This window comes from Gymnoscopelus microlampas (genome assembly GCF_963454915.1).
Source record: "Gymnoscopelus microlampas genome assembly, chromosome: 1".
Taxonomy (NCBI): Eukaryota; Metazoa; Chordata; class Actinopteri; order Myctophiformes; family Myctophidae; genus Gymnoscopelus; species Gymnoscopelus microlampas.
The window spans coordinates 59,400,925-59,422,984 of record NC_139962.1 but is presented as its reverse complement, the minus strand read 5'-3'; the positions used below and the strand labels follow the sequence as shown (position 1 = coordinate 59,422,984).

General features: G+C 43.7%; 3 protein-coding genes across 3 annotated transcripts in view; 1 reads left to right on the top strand and 2 right to left on the bottom strand.

Annotated features, from left to right (window-relative positions):
* Positions 1-4,443, bottom strand: part of vps35 (VPS35 retromer complex component) — a 35,974-nt gene extending 31,531 nt beyond the window's left edge. The window contains exon 1 of the mRNA XM_084062743.1: positions 4,383-4,443. Coding sequence (XP_083918869.1) covers positions 4,383-4,385 — 3 coding nt within the window. The 5' untranslated portion in view covers positions 4,386-4,443. The remainder of the gene's footprint in view (positions 1-4,382) is intronic.
* Positions 4,444-8,406: 3,963 nt separating this feature from the next.
* Positions 8,407-10,854, bottom strand: LOC311044333 (CCR4-NOT transcription complex subunit 3-like; the record flags this gene model as incomplete). The annotated part of the gene is made up of 1 exon (XM_084055833.1): positions 8,407-10,854. One exon carries the CDS (start codon positions 10,852-10,854, stop codon positions 8,407-8,409), a length of 2,448 nt encoding a protein of 815 aa, XP_083911959.1.
* A 2,564-nt stretch (positions 10,855-13,418) lies between these two features.
* On the top strand, positions 13,419-20,664 carry orc6 (origin recognition complex, subunit 6). The gene is made up of 7 exons (XM_084061002.1): positions 13,419-13,562; positions 14,644-14,770; positions 15,642-15,805; positions 16,435-16,524; positions 18,186-18,295; positions 18,772-18,861; positions 19,325-20,664. Exons 1-7 carry the CDS (start codon positions 13,498-13,500, stop codon positions 19,459-19,461), a joined length of 783 nt encoding a protein of 260 aa, XP_083917128.1. The 5' UTR covers positions 13,419-13,497; the 3' UTR covers positions 19,462-20,664.
* Positions 20,665-22,060: the final 1,396 nt, after the last annotated feature.

Genomic DNA, 22,060 nt, shown 5'->3' with positions numbered 1-22,060 from the left:
AAAAATAGCAGATCTACAAGCTCACAACGCCTCGCAGCGCAAGGCGTTGTGAGCTATTTTTGAAAAATCGTGAAAATTTGTGCAAATCTGAATATATATATTTTTTAAAACGAACATTTTTAACCCTGTTACAACTTCTGGGATTTAGAAGACATTTGTAGAATCCACAGAAGCTAAGATATGAGTTACAAATGTTCTCTTTAAAAAATATATATATACTAGAGTTTCGGGGGGCTACGCCCCCCTCAACCCCAGCCGCGCACGGGGCTTTGCGTTTGTTGGTCCCTCCGTGTCCCTGTGTCTATGTCCGTGTAGCTGCAGCACAGAGTGGGCAGTATAGATGGGGATTATGGCTGTTAGAGGCATGTACGCGCACGGGGCCCGCGTGGGCGTGTGTATATGGGGGTAGACAAATTGTCTAAGTAACATTTGCAAAAAGGGAAAAAAAAAAAAAAAATTGTAAGAAAGTGTAATGTAAAAGTTACAAAATGATGAAAAATAAGTAGAAGAAATTATATTTTGTATGTTTCGCGGACCACCAGGGGGTCCGCGGACCCCCTGGTGGTCCGCGCGGAAATCGTGGGATGAAAATTTCCAAAAGGAAAAAAAAAAAAAAAAAATATGAAGGTGGTTGCTTGTTTTTCTGAAAGCTGGCGAATGGCAGCCCTTTCTGCAAGATGGCGGCCGCCTGGTGTTGTTGTGAGTACGTGTATTTGGGGGGGGGGGGGGGCTGTGGAGCTGTGGAGCTGTGGAGCTACATAGTTCTCCAGAAGACACACACAAACATACACCATCTACAATGGACGAACTGAGCAGCAATATAGACATTCACCACACGAACGTGCATTGTTGACAAAGTGATTGCACAGCCGCTGCAGGCATGACAACCAGGTTAGCGTTAGCGACATGGCAGCTATCACAGCGCCCTGTCCGTCGTGCTGCAACTGCCTGTGATGGCTACAGCAGTAACAGCAAGCTGTCTGCGATGCCATTGTCTGGAGACTGCTCTTAGCGTGACACGACCAATGAGAGTGAGCGCTGTAGTTGTTGCTAAGATACGGTGGCGTCTCTGCCCCATAGCTTGTAGATCTCTCACACATGATTGGCGTAGGCTGCGTTGCCAGGTCTGACTTTGTGTCTAAGCAATGGGCGGCTTATTTTTACGCGCCTTTGGGCTCGTTTGCATTGTGCGCACGGCAGCGCTTGTTTAGCGTACGTCAGCGCGACGTGGCAACGGACGTGGCAACGTGAAAGGTGATTGGCTGGTGAAAAGAAACACCCGACGTTACACCAGAAATGGTGCCTGGAGAAAATGGTGACCAAAAAAAAAGTTTGGAAAAAAAGGAAAAAAACCCCGCAGCGGCTGCCTGCTGTTGTGGTGATGAGGTCGTGCGCAGGGTAAACGGTACGAAGCTGCCTCCCCTTCCGTTTTGTCCGACATTTGGTGAGTAGAATTAATTATGTTGCGCGGTGGAAAAGGTGTAGTGAACAGTGAGATGTCCCCTACGCGAGGCGTAAATTCAGTGCGGCCGCCGTGGCGAGTCAGTAGGCGACATGTGGTCTGGCGGTGCGTTGTTTATCCGATAACAGAGCTGTGGGGTGTCACCACCGAGGGTGCGGAAGTTGCTCGCCATTTATATAGTTAGATATTCAACAATTTGCACACATTTTCCCAATTTCTCCAAAAATAGCAGATCTACAAGCTGCCGTGCTATGAGCTTGTAGATCTGCTATTTTTTGAATAGCCCAAAGCAATCTACAAAATGACACACAGACGCGTTCCCGGTCTTAAAGGGTTAATAGACAGAAGTGATACTGAAAGCATGACATGATAACATATCGTTGCTGTCGGTCAGAATCCTCTTATCTCCATATTCTAAAGTTTTGTGTGTTTTTTCCATAAATGAATGCCCTAATTGATCATACTACAGTGTCACACAAAAGCATCAAGAAGCGCCGCTTTTCGAGCTTGTAGATCTGCTTACTTTTGATTCTTTTTTAATTTGAAATCCTGAAATGTAACAGTTTTGAACATAATGAGGTTTCCACCCGACAGAGACGATATGTCACATGACTCCTGGCTGTCACACAGAGGACACTAACCGATTGGCCTATTTGTTGCTGCCAATGATATATAACATAACTCATCCACTGGGACATTACGTATTATGGCTTATTGTTTATTATCAGTTCAAGGTTCCGGCACAGTTTTAACATTTTAGTACATTTCCAGGCCTATAGCAATCAGGTGCAAAATGAGGCTCTTACACATGTGTGCTATCAATGCCACTACACCAGGGGTCTTCAACCTTTTCAGGCCAAGGACCCCCTAACTGAGAGAGAGATGAAGCAGGGACCCCCACTATATATTACATACAACAATTGTGTTGCAAATTAAAGCTTTTCAGATGTTGGATTCATGTTTGTCTGGGAGGCTTCGGCTCAAAGCCTGGACAACAGGGGCGTGGCCACTGCGTTCTGATTCAAATCAACAGCCAATGAAGAAAAGGGGGCGGGATCCACATGCAGTGGGTGTTGCATGTAAATAGGAGCAACGGGAAGCAATTTCCCCTTGAGAAATTGCGGCCGCCATTGTTGTGTACTGCTGTTTGCCTCTCGTCTGACTTTTTAGACGAGTTGCACAGCTCTCAGACCGGTAAGAGGCGTGTCCGCTCAGATTCTGAGCATAAGTTACATCCCGCCCACAAATACAGGGGTTTTGGCCCAGAAGTTCCTCGCCGCTCCCGTTTGTATGCGAGAGCTGGCGAAAACTTCTGGGAACTCAGATTAGATTCATGTTTATGTGTATTTTCAGACATTTAACGACTTAAACCGCCAATACTTAATAAACTTTCACTCTGTACTTGGTCTGCTCTTTTTCCCCCTCTTCGCCAAAAATAGCCGATCTAGCGCGAGGCGTTGTGAGCTTGTAGATCGGCTATTTTCGGCTAAAGTTATCCTTAGAATAGGGATGCTAGGGTTCAAGTGGTTAAATGGAAAAAACAATGATCCTATCACACCGAGATTTGGCGGACCCCCTGTAGCAACTCTGAAAACCCCTGTTGAAGACACCTGCCCTACACATATACTCCAGCAAAGGTGTCACGCAGACAAAAAGAACAGATCTACAAGCTCACGGTGTCCTGTATACACTAAGTCAGACATATTTCACGCAATGCTAGACATGTTTTGGGACATGTTTTTTAAGAACAAAATCAATCGCCAAAAACTATGTAAATTATATCCATACATTTTACAAAACATTTCATTCCAAAGTCCAAATCCAGTCCAAATCTTTTCCAGGTCTGGAAAACTGTTTTTTGAATTTCAAAATAGTTCAACACACCTGATTAAAACAGACACAAGAGGCCCGACATGGATATATGATACAAACATGCACAGAGCTGGTGATTTTTAAACCACTGGTTCTCAACATGAGGTCAAGAGACCCCCAGGGATCCTTCAGGGAAGTGTCAGGGGGTCCCCAGCAAAATGATTGTTAGAACCCAAAAAGGACCCTTATGCATCTATAACTCAGAGGGTGTACACATGGGACCAAATGGACCCTTATGGATTTTTAACTCTGAGGGTGTACACATGGAACCAAATGGACCCTTATGGAACTTTAACTCTGAGGGTGTACACATGGGACCAAATGGACCCTTATGGATCAGGATCTCTAATCTCCAAGAGTAAGCGTTGAACCAAAAGGACCCTTATGGATCTTTAACTCTAAGAGTGTACACATGGAACCAAAAGGACCCTTATGGATCGTGAAACTCTGATTGTGTACACGCGGATCAATGTGAACACTCTCACCAGTTATATTAACACCTGAGGAATGTACTCCAGTGTACATTGGGGACAGAGATAAACAATGTGAAACGGGGGTCCGTGGTCTAAAGCATATCAATACAAGCCTTGAGAGCCACCGTTTAAACCACAAATCAACATGAACGAACCTGTGTTCATCATCATATCACTCTTATCGACAAAGCTGGCCATAGTTGTTGTTATGCTAACGTTAGCCTGCTGTGCTAACCCCCATACAGTGCAAATGTTGTTCAGACGCTCATGTCCAACAGGCAGTCAGGCACTAAGAAGACATTATGCGACCATGAAGGACTTCTATTCATTTAAATGTAATTGGGCTCCCAGTCTAGCTATATAGCCACATCTCACTAGCCTGTTAGCTACTTAGCTAGCCAGCCAGCCAGTTGGGTTGGCTAACGTTATAAGGCCAGAGAGGAGCCAGCACAGCTGCATTGAATTAAGTGTTTAATCATTAGAGTTCAAAGTCCTCTAGGACAGAGACACGGCGACGACACACACGGCACGCGGGTGAAAGCAGTGGTTATTGACGTGTCAGAGACTGTACTCACCATGTTTTAGTCTATCAACAGATGTGTCTCTGTCAACAAGAGGAAACAGTCTGTCGTGGATCAGATTGATTCACTGTGTCATGTGACACACACAGCCTGACGCTTCTTCTTCAATGGTGGTGTTGTTTGGGCCGGTGCATTGGATGTCGTGCTATAGTGACACCTACTGGGTGTCTGTGTCAATGCGAAGGGCTCTGTGGACAGTTTTAAAGCAGTGGTTTTCAACCTTTTTTGTGTGTCAAGGACCCCCAAATTGACACATATTAGCCCAGGGACCCCCATTTGAAAAGATATGCCAGGGACCAAACCATTTTGATTTCTTGGGGGGGGGTCCCAATAGGCTCTATGCACAGCAGCCATATCTTGGGAATGAATTGGGCCCCTTCCTTACTTCCTTCACAGGTGTTACCAATGTGATACTAATTAAGGCTCTGTTCCATTTAGTGTAGCGCAGTGGTTTCCATGACCCCCATAACTGAGAGTGTACAAATGGAACCAAATGGACCCGTAAGGGTCCATTTGGTTCCATTTGTACACTCTCAGAGTTACACACACATAAGGGGCCATTTGGAAGCCCATGAGGGTCCCTGGACCCCAACTTTAGACCCACTGGTGTAACAGAGTGTTTCCAATGAGCCAACATGCACAATATCAGCACCCTGACTCTGTTTGACCAGAATGGGATATGGGACAGAGTCCTCATTAGTATGATTAGCAACACCTGTGCATTTCTTCACACTATGGCAGGGGCGCCGGAACGGAATATGACGTGGGGGGACCCGTCCGGGACACATGCACGCGCGCGCGTGCATCACTATGGCTGCTCTATTCACAGCAGCCATAGTGACTATGGCTGCTGTGAATAGAGCCTATCTACAGAGTAGTATCATCATCAGTGTTCATTTAACTCTGAGAGTTACCAACAGACAAGGGTCAATTTGGTTCCTAACTATTTATTCATTTGGCTGGGGACCCCCTGGAACCCCCTCAAGGACCACTGGTGGTCCCCGGACCACTAGTTGAGAACCACTGTTTTAAAGCACAGCTCAAGACTTATTTCTTCACTCTTGCTTTTAGCTGATTCTGTTTCTTCTGAATCTCTGTGTTGTTATTTGTGGCTTTTACTGTTTTGCTGGACTCACTGCCTTGTATTTGTAGCCATTATTTCTTGCCACTGTTTTTTTTTTTTGCCATTGCTCTAATTCAGGGTCTTCAACAGGGGGTCCGGGACCCCTAGGGGGTCCTCAGAGTTACTACAGGGGGTCCGCCAAATCTTTGTGTGATATGATTATCTTTTTTCTACCGTAACCACTTGAACCCTAGCACCCCTTTTGTGAGGAGAACTTTAGCCAAAAATAGCCGATCTACAAGCTCACAACGCCTCGCAGCGCGAGGCGTTGTGAGCTTGCTTCATCTTTCTCTCAGCTTGGGGGTCCTTGGCCTGAAAACTTTGAAGACCCCTGCTCTAATTTGTAGTTTTTTTGCTCTGTTTTTAGTTTTTCTTGCTCTGTAACGCACTTTGAGCTGCATTTATGTCATGAAAGGTGCTATATAAATAAAGTGTATTATTACTGGAGGCTGGTTTAGCAATGTAAAAAAAAAAACTCTTTTGTTGGTGGGTCTCAGACTTGTTCAGATCAAGCCAAGGAGGATCAGAGTGGGAAAAAGTACTCATATTTTCTGCTTAAGTAAAAGTACCAATACTGCAATGTAGAAATGCTCTGTTGCAAGTAAAAGGCCTGTGTTCAAAATGTTACTTGAGTAAAAGTACAAAAGTATTGGCATCAAAATATACTTAAAGTACCAAAAGTAAAAGTACTAAAATGTTTGAAAATAGCAGATCTACAAGCTCACCACGCTTCGCGATGCGACGCGTTGTGAGCTTGTAGATCGGCTATTTTCAAATAGCCTATATAAAACAGGGTTAAAGTGGTTAATGTATGTTTTATGCTATAATAATTTATATCTGCAAAGTAATTAGTAACTAAAGTTTTCAAATAATTGTAGTGGAGTAAAAGTACAATATTTGCCTCTGAGATGTAGTGGAGTAGAAGTAAAAGTATTGAACATTGGAAATACTCCAGTAAAGTAAAAGTATCTCAAAAGTATACTAAAGTACAGTACTTGAGTAAATGTACTTAGTTACTTTACACCACTGCCAAGGATCCCCAAATTGATATGTACTAGAGGTTCAGTCAGCTACGCGGCCCTCACATCTAGGGTTCGGGCCACTATGCGGCCCTCACAGCTACAGTATGTTGTATCGCCGATCCGACTGATGCCCACATATGGAGATCTCTGTATCTGTCAGTCCCTTTTATGGTCATATATGGAGATCTCTATCTGTCAGTCCTTGTGCCTTTTATGGGCATATATGGAGATCTCTATCTGTCAGTCCTTGTCCCTTTTATGGGCATATATGGAGATCTCTGATCTGATGTCAGAGAACTCTGTATCTGTTAGTCTGTGTCCTTTTAATGCCCATCTATGGAGAGCCCTGATATCATCAGCATATGGCCATATATGGGCATGCCCCCTTTTGTGGCCATATGGAGCTGATTTATTTGTAAGCACCTGATGCCATGACACATTGAGGTAAGATAATACACTCCGTATTTGGGTGTAGCTGCATTGGGAAGTCCTTATGGTTATGGCTGAATCATGGTGACGAGGACATGGTCTGTGTGTGCGGCCGTGCGCCCACACATCCTCCCTTGAGCCAATTCTAACATAGGAAGATGTGTAGAAAGATTGGGCATTAAATGTACTGTAATTAAGGGGGGGAGTATTGAATTCTCTGTAATTGAATTAGTTCATGAATCCATCAGCCACTGTTATCCAACTCTTTTGACTGCTTCAGACAGAACACCTGACAGTATGCCTACAGTAGGCTACTTAGCAGGTCACACAACCATTAATATGCATCCAGCCAGCTATAGGTCGTCGTTTCTGTTAATTCACGCTGGTGACACACTGCCACAGTTACTGGTAAAGTCGTGGCTAGTAATGGTATAGCTGTAACATTAAAATATTTGTGTGTGTTTGTTTGTTTGTTTTTAATTTGCATAGCAATTTAAGATCGAATAAGGTCCAAGAACTCTGGCTTCCCTGGCTGTGGTCATTCTCTATTAGTGTTTTTAAATCAACCAAGAAAATATAGACAAAACTATTGATAATCGCTCAGTAGTTAACATCAGGCATCGTAGGCTCGTCTCAAATGAAGCTATTTTCCCACTGCAGTGCCCCCCATTCTACACCAATAGAATGCCAAAGACCCTCACATTGATATGTATATATATATATACTGTATATATATATATATATATATATATATATATTTGGCCACGGCACGAAGTGACACGCTGTGAGCTTGTATATCTGCTATTTTGAATAGCCGACGTCTAAATGAAGTTGTTAAAATGATGTGATTCTGTGATTAACTAATTTCAGCCCCCCCCCCCCCCCCCCCCATTGAGAACCAAAGTTCTGACTACACCACTTCTGTCTCAAAGCCAAGCACTTCCAGGCTTGTCAGAGAAGGGAGAAGGTACACAGAAATCCTCTCATTGAAAAAAAGAAAAGAAGAAAGTGAAGAAACATGAGAACCATGCATTGGTTACGCTTTCCTGATAACTAGTTTATAACCACCGCATGTGAGCTTGTAGATCGGCTGTTTTCAGCATTATTTCAAGATCTTGAAATAATTTGAACATTTTGGAGTATTTTTTAAAAACATTTTAACAATACAAATATTTTATGGGGGGGGGTCCCTGGCACAAAATATTGTCAGTTCTGGGTCCGTGACCAAATAAATGTAGAGGTCCTTGACATGAGAAAGTTTGAGAACCACTGCCTTAGACAACCCCCCCCCCCCCCACCCCCCTTGAGGGGCTTGAGATGCGTCTCTATTTTATAGGAGAGGGGCTTCAATCTCTCTAGCCTCGGTATGGAGTTCAGTCTCGGAATGTCAACAGCAGCGGCAGCACGTTCTCTTTCTGTCTCTCTTGTCCATTACCGGAGGTCTCTAGAAGTCTTCCAGGTACCTGTACTCAAATTTGAACTCCAACAGTCTCCCGTCCCATTTCTGATAGTCAAAGTAAACGTAAGTGCCCTGTTCAAACTCCCCAGCGACGACGATCTTGGGTTCCCCGTGTCTCTGGAACCACATCATGAACTTGTTGTGGAACATCCATGATTGTTTCTTCAGAGCCTTAGCAGACAGAGACTGAGCCTTGGTGCCCTCTAGGTAGTAGAAGATGAAGAACAGGGTTTCTGGCGAGAATCTCTGGTAGAACGCTATAGAGTCAGAGTGTTTGAAGGGAAAGGTGGGACAGGGGTTCCTCATCCTCTCGGAGTCGGCGGGATGAGGCATGCGCGTCCACGCTGACTCCTGCATGGCCTGCTGGCGCAGCTGGTCTTTAGAGAGAGGTGTGGGGCCCAGCGGACACACCCCCAGCGAGGGGGGTATGCTGACCTCTGACAAGGACGGCCGGGGGGCGGCGGGAGTCTCGGGGGCCGCGGATGGACCGGAGAATAAGATGTCTCTCTCTGATTGGTGTAGGTTTGAGGTCTCTAGACGCAGACGAGATCCCAGCACCGATCTCTCAGCCATCGCCTTGAGAGAACCGAGAGGCACAGGAGGAGACTTTAGGCCCTCAGAGGGCTGTGGGTAGGAGTGGGGCCCGTTGAGCGGGCTCCCTCCTCCGGGTGGGCAGTCAGAATACAATGGGGACGGAGAGCTTGGGGGCACAGCGATGGAGCTGATCAGACTGGGGTTGTCTATCGGCCGACTGGCTGAGGAGACAACTGGTGAGGGCTGGCTGCTCTGTGATTGGCTAGGTGTGCCTAGCGCTGACTCTGTAGAACTCTCTGCCACTACGGCACTGTAACTCATGCTTCCGTTTTGTTTCAGTCTACTCGGTGGTCTAGCGGGCGCAGTGTTCACCCTTACGACTACAGAGGCCATGTTATGCCCGGGGATCAGAGCCCAGGGCCCCCCAGTCAAAGAGCTGTGTGCGGGGCTCGAACCAAGCACACCCAGGCTCGTGCCAGCCCGGTCTGCGGTGACTCCACTAGAGCCAGAGGTGGGGGAGGCCCTGCTCTCTACAGATACGCCCGACTGGGCATCGCTGCTCAGACCCAAGCCGCCCGATGCCGCCGCTGCCTGGGCAAAAGGGTGGGCTTGGGAGATGGGCGTGCTGGGGGTGGGGAGAGACGGGTGGGTGGAGGCTGGTAAGAGGAGGTGGCTGGGCGGGGTGGTAGTGTTTGAAGGGAAGCAGGGTTTCATTTGTGGTGGCTGTTGCTGTTGTTGCTGGCTTGGTGGCTGGGCTTGTCGCAGCTGCTGCTGCTGTTGTTGTTGTTGTTGTTGTTGTTGTTGTTGTTGTTGTTGTTGTTGTTGTTGTTGTTGTTGTTGTTGTTGTTGTTGTGGTGGAGGCTGATGCTGCTGCTGCACCACACTGCTGAAGCTTCCTACAAGACTGTTGCTCGTTGGAACAGCGGAGTTGGCCCTGGCCTTGCTCGCCAGGGACACGAGCGAGGGGGAGGAGGGGCGGGAGGTGGTGGAGGAAGATAAGGAAGAAAGCAAGGAAGGGGTGCCATTTTTCACAAGCGACTGACTGACTTCATTGTCAGTCCACCGGCCGCTTTTCCTATTGTACTCTGAGTTCTGGGCAGTGCATGTGGCCGGGGATGGGGAAGCGGGCGCGGATGAGGTGGAGGAGGTGGGAGAGTTGGCCTGACCCGCTGGAGACGTGGCGACTAGCGCTGCGGGGATCTCTTCCAGGTCGAGGTCATCGTACAGAAACTCGTTCTCCTCGAAGTCAGGATCCTGAGATGAGTCGATGTAATACTCCACATCGTCCTTAATCTTCTGGACGGAGTCCACCTGGACTGAGTCATTGTCCAGCATTCGCAGGACGGTCTCCAACATGCGAATGTGGAAGCGGTGCCTCTCGATCAACCTCCTGAGCTCTGTGATACGGTCCTGCTTCTCCTTCTCACCCTTCTTCTTACCAGTCTGTACCGAGAGAGACTCCACCTCACTTTCAAACTGGTCTACCTGCATATTTAGAGTGTCTATTGTATTTGTGAGCCACTGTACTGTTTCCTCCTTTTCCTTCTGTGCAGGATCAAACTTTGGAGTGAGCCCCAAACCTTCTTTCGAGTACGCCTTTGTTTTGGATTCTCGCTCCACCTCCTTGAACCGCTCCATTTGTGCCTCAATGAGTTTGCGATTCTCCACTAGCGGCTGTTTGTCTTTGATCTCGTTTGAGGCTACCCATGTCTTTATCTGATCCCTCAATCGTTGTAGTTTTTTTATCTCTTTTTTGAGGTCGGCCTCGTGTTTTTCCTTCTGATTAGAATTTGCTGCAATTTGAAGCTTTTGCCAAATATCTTCAAACTGTTCCACACCTTCAGCTACCCTTTTAAAACATCTGTCGATTTCAATTTGTAGTTTTCTCTTGTCAGCCATGGCTTTGACTCCGTTTGCACAGAGTTAGCTAGGGTTCTGGGCTTTTGTTTGTCCTTTTTCAATTATAGGCTAATTATAGGTGCTAATTTCCCCCAAAATCCTCTTTACTTCCTAATTATGTTGCCTCTTCGCCAGTCGTTCCCTTAACTAGGAGGTAGTGGCCTTAGTATGTGCTGGAATTGTTAATTGGTTGGTTGTTTTATATAAATCTAGCAGAATATATCAACTATATAAAGCTCAAGTTGAGGTGGGAAGTGTCAGTCTGTCATGGGTGCACAGATATTCCCATATATGGACTGGGTATGCCTGACATCAGCACAAATCAGCTTATGATATGCCCATATATGGACTGGGCATGCCCAAAGTCAGCGCAACAGCAATAATGTGCAAATCGAATTGTTAAGTGTCATTTTTGGTGCAGTAAGTCCCGTGACGAACGGAGCTGGAGATAAAAAGGGGGTGGTTTTTTTCCGTTGAATTCAACTGCAATACCTGTGGCGATCTTTGTTTCACTGTAGGGGAACGGTTAATGTCAGCGCAAATTGACATTGTTAGACAACGGTTTCTGTTGTGTATGACGTCAGACCATTTTGCTCGATCAGTGAGAGATACAGAGAGAGACCATAGACAGTAAAAAGGATGGACAAAGGAACGCCCATAGACTCTACAGACCGTAAATGAAGCCTATTTTTCAACAATTTCAAATCCGCCATCTTTCTATATCCGGTCCGAATATGCAAATAAGAAACCGGAAATTATAATGAATGCTATTGGTTGGGACCAGAGCGGGGGTGGGGAATGAATGCTATTGGTTGTGTAGCTTGTCAATCAAATCATCACACGGTAGCCACGCCCTCCTACAGCATACCCTACTTTATCATCAATTTCAAAATAAATGGGATCCATCATTTACCAAAACGCATGGTGATTGAAAGAAGACTTAAACTATAGCGACTGGAAGCACATAGTATTTATGACAATGTTTATTGAGGTAAGAAAATCAAGTGTAAAGTTTGTCAAAAACCCATCCGCTTGAATGGAGCTTATTTACTTATGAAACCAGCAGGTGTGAAACAGCGAGACTACAGGCCATTCTTATAAACTGTCTCTTCCTATATAGCCTCAATTTACAAATCGTAAGCTGGCCCCTTGAGAGAGACAGAGACAAAGAGATAGAGAGATAGAGAGGGAGTGGGAGGGAGGGAGGAGGAGGAGACAGGGAGAGCAAGGGAGAGGGAGAGCGGAAGAGAGAGAAAGGGAGACAATAATAATAATACATTTTATTTGTAACACACTTTGCATTTGACAAAAATCTCAAAGTGCTAGAGACAGATTATGTCACCTATGCAATAACCCCGGACCAATGCTGGGTACCACCCTGAACACGATGCACTTCATGACATGTTTTCTGCTTGTACAATATATAGGTAAATAGATACAATTTACAAGACGTTCTTAGATCCAGAGCGATTTACAGTAAGCAAGGAAAACATGAGGTAATACATCAAATGCATAGAAATAGTAAGATCTATGTGATCTAGGATCATATAGGTAAACCAAGAACCTATCATTCTAAACAGTATATAATATAAAATAATCTTTAAAAAAAAATCAATATTCTAATACAGGAGGAAAGGTTGCCAGGAAATGGTCAACATTCTCCACTCTTAGCCTTGATGTGGATCAGGCCATCATTTCTGGGAAATGATTGATTGAATGATTGATAAACTAAATGGTATAAGAAATAATATTTCCTATGCACCAATATTAAAAGGAACAGAGAGAGGTTATGAGGGGATTTCTTTTTTACTTTTTTTTACCAATTAAGCGCAATATCTATTAACATGTTACGTTGATATGTTGTGAGCTTGTAGCGCTTTTTGAAAGTATTTTTGAGTGGTGCCAACCACTCCTATATCTGACTTTGTCTGTGTGTGTGTCTGTCCGGGTGTGTGTCCAATAAACAAACATTGATGACAACATCAATACGGGGCTCATCAAAGGCACCACTCTCTTCACACAGGGTGTGATTTTTTAAATGGTTTTAAGGTCACTCGGGTGGCGCAGTGGTAAAGTGAATAAATAAAAGAATGAAAGAACATACCAAGGTCAGGTGTTTTTCATTTTCTTAAAGCAGGGGTCTTCAACAGGGGGTTTTAGTATAGGGGGGAAAAGGAGCAGACTAAGTACAGAGTGAAAGGTCAGGTATACTAAGTATTGTTTAAGTGCATGGTTAAATGTCTGGAAATACACATCAACATGAATCCAACATGATAGTGCTGTGAAACAAGTCTATGACGCTGCGCTGCCTATGAAATCTATGGGAAGAAAATATTCTATACAATATATAATGGGGGGTCCCTGCTTTATCTCGCTCTCACAAGGGGTCCTTGGCCTGAAAACGTTGAAGACCCCTGTCCTCTCTTCTCTGTGAGCTACATTCCGGGGCGGTAGGTGGCGGTGATGAGCCATAACTTTGGATGCGAACCGGCGTCTTGTTCAAACTACAAAAGGAAGAAGAAGACTTTTGCCGGGAGTTCATTTCTACCAGGAGAAACACAACACAGTGGATCATAGTTTATACATCGTCCTAATCATTATTCTCTTTTTATAAGATTTTTTTTTTGTTTTGATCTACCAACGATGGAAAAGGAGCTGTATTCCAAACTTGCTTCAAAAATGGGGATAAGTTCAGCCAGAGTTATTCGGTGAGTTGCAATGGTGGAAAAAAGTACTCGCCTTCTGTTACAAGTAAAAGTCCAGAGTTCAAAATGTACTTGATTAAAGTACAAAAGTATTGCCATCAAAATATACTTAAAGTACCAAAAGTACTAAGTACTCATTATGTAGAATATGTACTTATACTTTACACCACTGTGTATGTATAACAACTGCTCGGTTATAATGTACTGAAGTGATAAAGATGACAGAAACCTAATTGTGTGTGAGTTGTGGTGTGTGTATATATATATATATATAGTGACTATTCTGTCAGAGTTGAGGGAACATTTTGTTATGAAGCTGAATATACTGTAAATATTATTCAGCAACGATTTGAGTTTGCCTGCAGGTGTCACTGTCTAGTGTGTGTGTGTGTGTGTGTGTGTGTGTGTGTGTGTGTGTGTGTGTGTGTGTGTGTGTGTGTGTGTGTGTGTCTCACTCTCACTAACAAACAAAATGTATATAAATCCGGCAACCTCAGAACGGTCCCAACCAGGTATTCCTAGTAGTAGTAGTAAAAAGAATACAAGAACCGCTGGGGGCGGGCGGTCCGTGTAAAAAAAATGGGGGCGAGCGTTCCGCTTTAAGCGTTATCAATTCAATCTTTATTTCAGCCCCAAGGGCGATCCATATCACAAATAAAAAAAAACATACAAAATATTACAATAATAGAAAAAGAAATACAATAAAAATAATTCCACCATGTTCAGTTTCGAACATACAGACAAATGGTTCCACAGTCTTGAAGAGAACCTGACAGAACTACGTAACGGGTTACTTATGACAGAAATGATGTCATTTACTGACTCAGATGCCCTACACGTAAATCTATACATAATATTGCGTAGCACAGCAGAGCAGGTGGGTACCCCAACACTAACACACATCTGGCTTGCACTGGAGCTTCTTGGCGCTCTCAGCAGCAGCCGCATACAGTCATTATAAGCCACTGTGAGTCGTCTGATGCTGCCTTGCTTGTAGCGACACCACAGGTGGGCAGTATACAGAGGTGTACAAAAAGTTATCGTTATCGTTATATTATTTGTAATGTTTTTATTTGCCCTTTAGCCAGGCAGAGGAGTACGTGCGCCTGTCCCAGGTCAGATGCACGGGGCTGGGGAACCTCACGGCCACCAGCAAAGCTGTGATGTGTCTGGAGCTGGCCTCCACAGCCATCAAAGTACCCATGGACAAGGTGAGCTCTTTGCCCTCAATGTTACCCCCTGCTTTGCTCATCAGAGCATAGAAAGCAGTGGTTCTTCAAAAATAGCAGATCTACAAGCTCACAGTGCGGCCCAAGCGAGCTTGGACATCTGCTATTTTTTAACATAAAAAAATATAATTTTGAATAATTTAGATTTAGTTTTTTTTCACAAATCTTCTCTTCTTCCACAAAACTTTTTTAGATGGAGGTCCGCGGTCAAATAAATATTATTTTGGGGGTCCTTGACAACAAAAAGTCAGTGGGGAGACTATTTTGGATACATTTTTTAAAGGTGCCACAAGTCATCTTATAATGAGCATTAGGACCAAGATAATGGGTGAAGTGCTCCTTTTAACCATTTTCAACCTGGCGGTCTTATTAAAGGCACGTCATTATAGGCGAATCTTTTTAGAGAATGGGGAAACTAGCCGATCTACAAGCTCACAATGTGTCGCTATGCATTCTGAGCTTGTGGAGCAGCTTTTTGCCAGATTTGTCTTAAAGGAGAATTCCAGTCATTTTAGATGTTTGCTTTGACCCCTTCCCCTGGCATAATGGAGTAATGTGTATAAATGAAAATCGCCTATTTTAGCACCTCCAAAGGTCGTTTTTCCCCCACTAATCCTCATTATGCAGTGTACTGACACTCAAACATGCACTAAATGTACCTTACGAGCTGCCGTTCATGCAGAACGACATGGAGCTGGTTGCTTGTTTCTCTCACAGAATCTGGCAACACCGAGGACAAGCTTCACGTTGTTAATTTACGAAAAAAAACATACAAAATCAGAATCTGCCCGACAGCAACTATATATGGGTTAAGTGGTTAAATAAAGTTGTTAAATTCAATGTTTCTTTTTAGGAGTACGCCATCAAGCTGTCGGGGCTGAATAAAAAGATGTACCAGAGTCACCTGAAGGCTTTGGAGTGTCTTCTTGGGCTGGAGAGTCACGTGGGGCTCAGAGAGCTAGCTGTCCAGTACGGCTGCATGGAGGCCCTCAAAGTGGCTGCACAGATACTGCAAAGGTGACAACTAAAACATTAAGACATTTTTTAATCACATGAGCCCTAGCGTCCCTCCCTATTCTGGGGGGAGAACATTCGGGGCAAAAATTGCTGATTTACAAGTCGTTGTGGGCTTGTAGATTGGATATTTATTGTGGACTTCAGTGTGATTTTAAAAGTGTATATTGTCTTCTGTAGTAGCATAACACTAACGCATGGATTAAAGTGCTCAGTCGCCATGACTTGGATTCTATAGAAGTGGGGCATGTCTATTATGGCAGCATGTCATGCATCGAAAATATGCTTTCTAAACTTGTAGATAGGCCTATTTTCGTTTATTCGTTGTTTTAAGATTAAAGAGTATATGAATTGGTCAAACTAGCAAAAGAAATGCATGTTCAATATTTCAGAAAATCCTAATGCTCTCAGATTTTCATAAAGGCAAAGGTTGAATCTGCAATTTCTTCAACTGGTGTACTGTATGGCTATATTGTGCCGATAGTTTATGAAACGCAGCGCTAGTGTGTGGGTGGGCTCCATTCCCCCTGTTTCACAAATCACAGATTAGGCCCAACAAACATTTTCTTTCAGTCATGAGATTTTATTTAGCTTTAATCCTCGCATTCATAATGACATTTGTGTCTTTGCAGATATGAACAGAGTCTCCCTGCTGCCCAGAGACCAGACCTGGATCTGTCCAAACCTCTCTTCACCACCTCTGCTCTGCACTCTGCCTGCAAGTCAGTGACACGCGCACGCACACACACACACACACACACACACACACGGACACACGGACACGGACACGGACACACACACGGACACGGCCCGCACAAAGCTAAAAGTACATTCACACCGGACGCAATAAAAAACTTGGACGCATCTGGGAAATCTGCTTGTGAAAATCTTTTTCATAGGCAGGGTAGTTAACAAGACCAGGGGCCCTATTTAGACCATGGATGACGCAGGACACACACACCAGCTCAGTGGCCCTGTGGTCAGAGTGTCTGCCCTGAGACCGGGAGGTCAGTGGTTCTTTCCCCGGTCGAGTCCAAAGATAATGGGACCCGATGCCTCCCTGCTTGGCGCTAAGCATCAAGTGTTTGCTACATACTGGCATCATGTCCAGAGGGTGTACTTGTACATCAACCTGCCTCATGCTACAGAAACGGGGGATAGGCTCCTGACCTCCTGGGTCCTTATGCTACTTGCTTACTTTATGACGTGGGAAAGCGGCGCAAAGCAAGACATTTGGCAGCAAGGGGTTGTTATAGACCTCTCATCTCCCATTCCCTTTAACCCATTAAGACCGGGAACGCATCTGTGTGTCATCTTTGGCTATTCAAAAATAGCAGATATACAAGCTCATATAGCGCGGCACCGAGTGCCGCGCTATATGAGCTTGTAGATCTGCTATTTTTGAAAATAAAAACGTGGAAATGTGTGCAAATCTTTGAATATACTGTGTGTATATATATATATATTTTTTTAAAGCAAACGTTTGTAACTCAAATCTTTGGTTCTGGGGATTCTGCAAATGTGTTCTAAATCCTACTTTTTTATTTGGCCGTGGACCCCCATCTCAAAATGTTTTGTTCCTGGGACCCCCAGAAGTTGTAACAGAGTTCAAAATGTTCGCTTTAAAAAATATATATTCAAAGATTTGCGCGAATGTTCACTATTTTTCAAAAATAGCAGATCTACAAGTTCATAGCACGGCAAGCTTGTATATCTGCTATTTTTGAATAGCCAAAGAAATCTTAAAATGACACAGATGCGTTCCCGGTCTTACAGGGTTAAAGGAGCATTTCACTGCTGGAAGAAGCTGCAGTCACTCAAAGTTAGCACTATTTGTAGTTGGAAAGAGTATTACCATTTGAAATTGGCACCCTATGACTGGAGAAAAGAGTGTATAAGTACATGTTCCTCTGGATTGCTCTCTACTGTATATTACTCCAACTATCAGCATGACGTGCGCACACCTTGGGGGGGGGGGTTCCAGGGAGTCCCCAGCAAAATAAGTTAATATAGCGTCACAATAATTTTAACCACTTAATCCATAAATACAGACAGACAGACAGACTATATCTGCTCTTCAATTTTGTTTTTAAAGCAAACATTTTTACTCAAATCTTTGCTTTGCTGTTTTGTGCCAGGTCCCTGCCACAAAACATTTTCAGATGGGGGGCCAAATGTATATCAATTTGGGGGTTCTTTGCACGAAAAGTTTGAGAACTACTGTTCTAACCAACTACCGGGGACCCCATGGCTACCAAAACAACATAATTCTACACATTCTACAAATCACAGATTAGATTAACACACATTCTTTCAGTCATGAGATTTTATTTTTGCTGTAATCATGAGTGTACTAAATGTAGCATTTACCTCCTGCATGCAGATGCCTGAAGATCAAAGTTGACAAGAAGCTAGCAACGTCATCTGGAGCCAAGAAGAGCATCTTTGACCGTCTGTGTGTTCAGATGCAGAAGATGGGACAGGACATCTGCAGTAAGTGGCTCAGGGTATTTTAATTGGGGTCTAACGATCGATCAATATAGACCGATTTCATTCAGTGACGTGAACCATGATGTGTTTTCCTGTTTGGGCTTCATGTGAGCAAATGAATTGTTGCATTAGCTATCAAACTGTAACATAACTTGGATGGGTGGGGTTTATACATGCTTTTGTGTGTGGCTGGGTGGATCAAGGTGATGGCTGTACTTTGAAAATTATCTGTTTGCATAGATTGTTGTCTTTTTGTAATGTTAAATCACACTGAGATGACCTGGTATGAAATGTGCTTCACCAATAGATTTGACTTGAATCAAATCATGATTTATTTGAAGATGGCTCTAACCATTGCCATTGTTCATTCCTTACGGAGATAAATCCTTCGCGTTACCAGTCATTTCACTCTGAAGAGCGTACACATTGATTCTTAGAGAGATCAGTTCTAATGTTGTCATTGTATTTCTTTCCTACAGAGGAAGCTGCTCCGTTGAAAGCAGCAGCAGTCAGAACGGTGCAGAAGAGACAGAAAACACTGCTGGAAAGCATAGAGCAAGTTGAAAAGGGTGAGTCACATTTTCATGGCGTGGCTGACTCTATAGGATGCAGAGTTGTTTAGAAGACTCTGTCTGTCTGGATTTAATCTCACAAATTGCTGGTTTGGTATGTCTAGTATGGGTATAATATTTTTCTGTTTTGCATTGGCCAAATGTTGTTAGCCTAATGTACAAGACTAGTGTACAAGAACAAATTCAGGAGGATACCAGAATAAATTAATACATTTTCACTGGTGAAGCTTGTTTCTTTAATTCCTTAGTTACAATAATCTAAAACATGCTACATGTTACTGTTTTTGTTTATGTATGGAAACGGCCAAAGCAATGCTATTCATTTCTGAAGGATTATCTGAAGAACCAATACCTTTTGATTTTAATGACCAACGATATGAAAAAGAAAATCAATGAATCGTTCTTAATAGTGGTATAATGGAAAATGATTTTGGTTAGTCACGTACATCCCTGTTTACAGAGGATGACTCGCCTTCGTCTCCTAAACAGCAGAGAGGGGAGGATGATGATGATGAAGAGGCCGCGGTGCAGGACTATGAGGCGTGGAAGAAGAACATCCTGGAGAACGCTTTGAAAACCAAGAAAACGGAGTCGTGAGGCGCTTGGCAACACCGTTCAAAGGGACGGTTCAGGGTTTTTAAACGAGTGTCCATATACAGGAGAGGTTCAAAGGGGCGTTTCCGCCTGAAGCAGCAGTAACAAGTTCAGGTATTAACGTGAAAATGGTTGGAGATGGTTCCGTGTTGGTTAAGGTCAGGGTAAGGATCTGGGAGGGCATGTAGCCAGTGGTTAGGGCCTGTTTGGACTATATTGTCTCTTGTCGGGTGGAAACCTCATAGTCCAAAACTGTTACTTATCAGGATTCGCGCTGCGTTTCGAGCTTGTGGATCTGCTACTTTTGATGCTGTTGTGTGACGCTGTAGTATGATCAAGTAGGGCGTTAATTTACGAAGAAAACACAAAATTAGAATATGGCGATTGGAGGTTTCTGCCCGACATCAACGATTATACAGTATTAGTCATTCTAGGACTTTTTTGACCATTGTGAGCTTGTAGAGTGGCTACTTTGGAATAGGGCTTAACCACTTTGAACCTAGCATCCCTATTCTGTGGGGGAACATTTACAGACAATGGCAGATCTACAAGCTTTGTGAGAAATACAAAGCCGACCCCTGGTCGAGCTTGTAGTAATACAAGAAGAGTGGGCATTAAGAAAGAGTGGGCACCTCAATGTAAAATTTGCTATTTTGACCAAAAAAACTAAAATATGTGTGTAAAGTACACATGATTCAAACATGCACAGTACATCTTTATCAGACCTAAATGTACCCTTCAACTTCTTGTTTGATTGGATGTACAGGTTTTGTAGCAATTTTTGAAATATTAGGCCCACTAGGCCTATTTGTTCAATCATGTACTAATCATGTATACTTTACATCAGTGGTTCTCAAACCTTTTCATGTCAAGGACCCCCAAATTGATAATTTGGCCGCGGACCCCCATCTGAAAATATGTTGTGCCAGGGACTCCCAGAAGCAAAGATTTGTGTTAAAATATTCGCTTTAAAATAAATATATTCAAAGATTTGCACGAATCTTCAAGATTTTTCAAAAATAGCAGATCTACAAGCTCATGAGCTATGAGCTTGTAGATCTGCTATTTTTGAATAGCCTAAGTATAAAAGGTTAAAATGATTGTGATGCTATATTCACACATTTTGCTGGGGACCCCCTGGAACCCCCTCAAGGACCCCTACTTTGAGAACCAATGCTTTACAATAGCCTACTTTAGACCGTTTTCCAAATATTTAATGTTTTAACATTTTGGACCAAATAGCCAATCTTACTTTGAGGGGCCCACTCTTCCCTAGTGCCCACTCTCCCTGTTACCGTAGTAATTACTGGTTCAGGAGCAACAACACACAATTTCAGGGACAAGTGTGAAATGTTGGGTGCTAGTAGATCTGTTATTTCCCACAGAATGTTGGCCCAGAAAAGGGATGCTGGGGTTAAAGTGGTTCATTAGACTTGATTTAAAGTGTCACATTGATGTAAGCAGGGATAGATCTTAGTATTTCTGGTTAATTTGAAAGACAGACATAAAGTGTTCATCTTAAAATGACAGAATGACTGATGTTGGATTTCACTTTTACAGATTGATAAATCCATCCGAGTTCATAATTGTGTTGTACTGTAGGAGTCAGTTGTTGCCTTTTAGGACCTTTTTAATAAAGCATTATATAGAAATGTTAAAAAAATACACCCACTCTGAGTCTTCTTATTACATTATTTTAAAGTTTTTAGTTATTTGCACTGAATACCTCAGTAAAGTCACACGTGACCAAAGTCCAGCACTAACTCCTAGTCTAATTGTGCAACATGCAAGTCAGAAAAGTGTTTTACTGTAACAAATTCCTTCACAGAAGGCAGCATGTAGCGGACAGACTTAGGGCAGGTACACACTACAAGACATTAGGTCCGATATTGCTGTCGCCGACATTTTTTGGCGCTCGCCGACAAAACCTCCCGACCTGACGCAGATCGGCCTTTGATCGGCGAGACAATGCTCTGTGTGTGTGAAAGGCTCTGCGACCCGATGTGGCCGCGATTCTCCGCTCTGCGACGGCTTTTCAGATATCTAAATTGTTAGATATTCATCTCTGTCTGGGACAGGACAAGAGACAATATCATACAGTGTGAAAGGAGCCGAGACCATTCTGCGAGCAAATCCACGCTGCAGCCAATGAGAGCACATTACAGCAACCGTGGCTAGGGGAGCGTCGCTGGATCTGACCACAACAAACAGTCCCTACCACAATATTACCTTCCAGTCCTGTATTAAGTTAACATTATAAAACTAAATGAGAAAGTGAGCGAGCCTGGTGGGCTGTTTATTTTAGAGGAATTGTACAGAGAGACAGAGCGAGAGCTCTCTCTCTCTCTGTGTGTGTGTGTGTGTGTGTGTGTGTGTGTGTGTGTGTGTGTGTGTGTGTGTGTGTGTGTGTGTGTGTCTGTGAGTGCAGCATGCCTGTGACACACGCTGTGTCTGAACAGCGTTGCCAGATGTTGCGAGAGAAATAAGCAACCAGGTCTATGAAAACAAGCCCAAGAAAAGGCCACTTGAGCACTTTAAACCTATTTACAAATACATTGGATATTTGAAAATAGCCAATCTACAAGCTCACGTTGTAGATAGG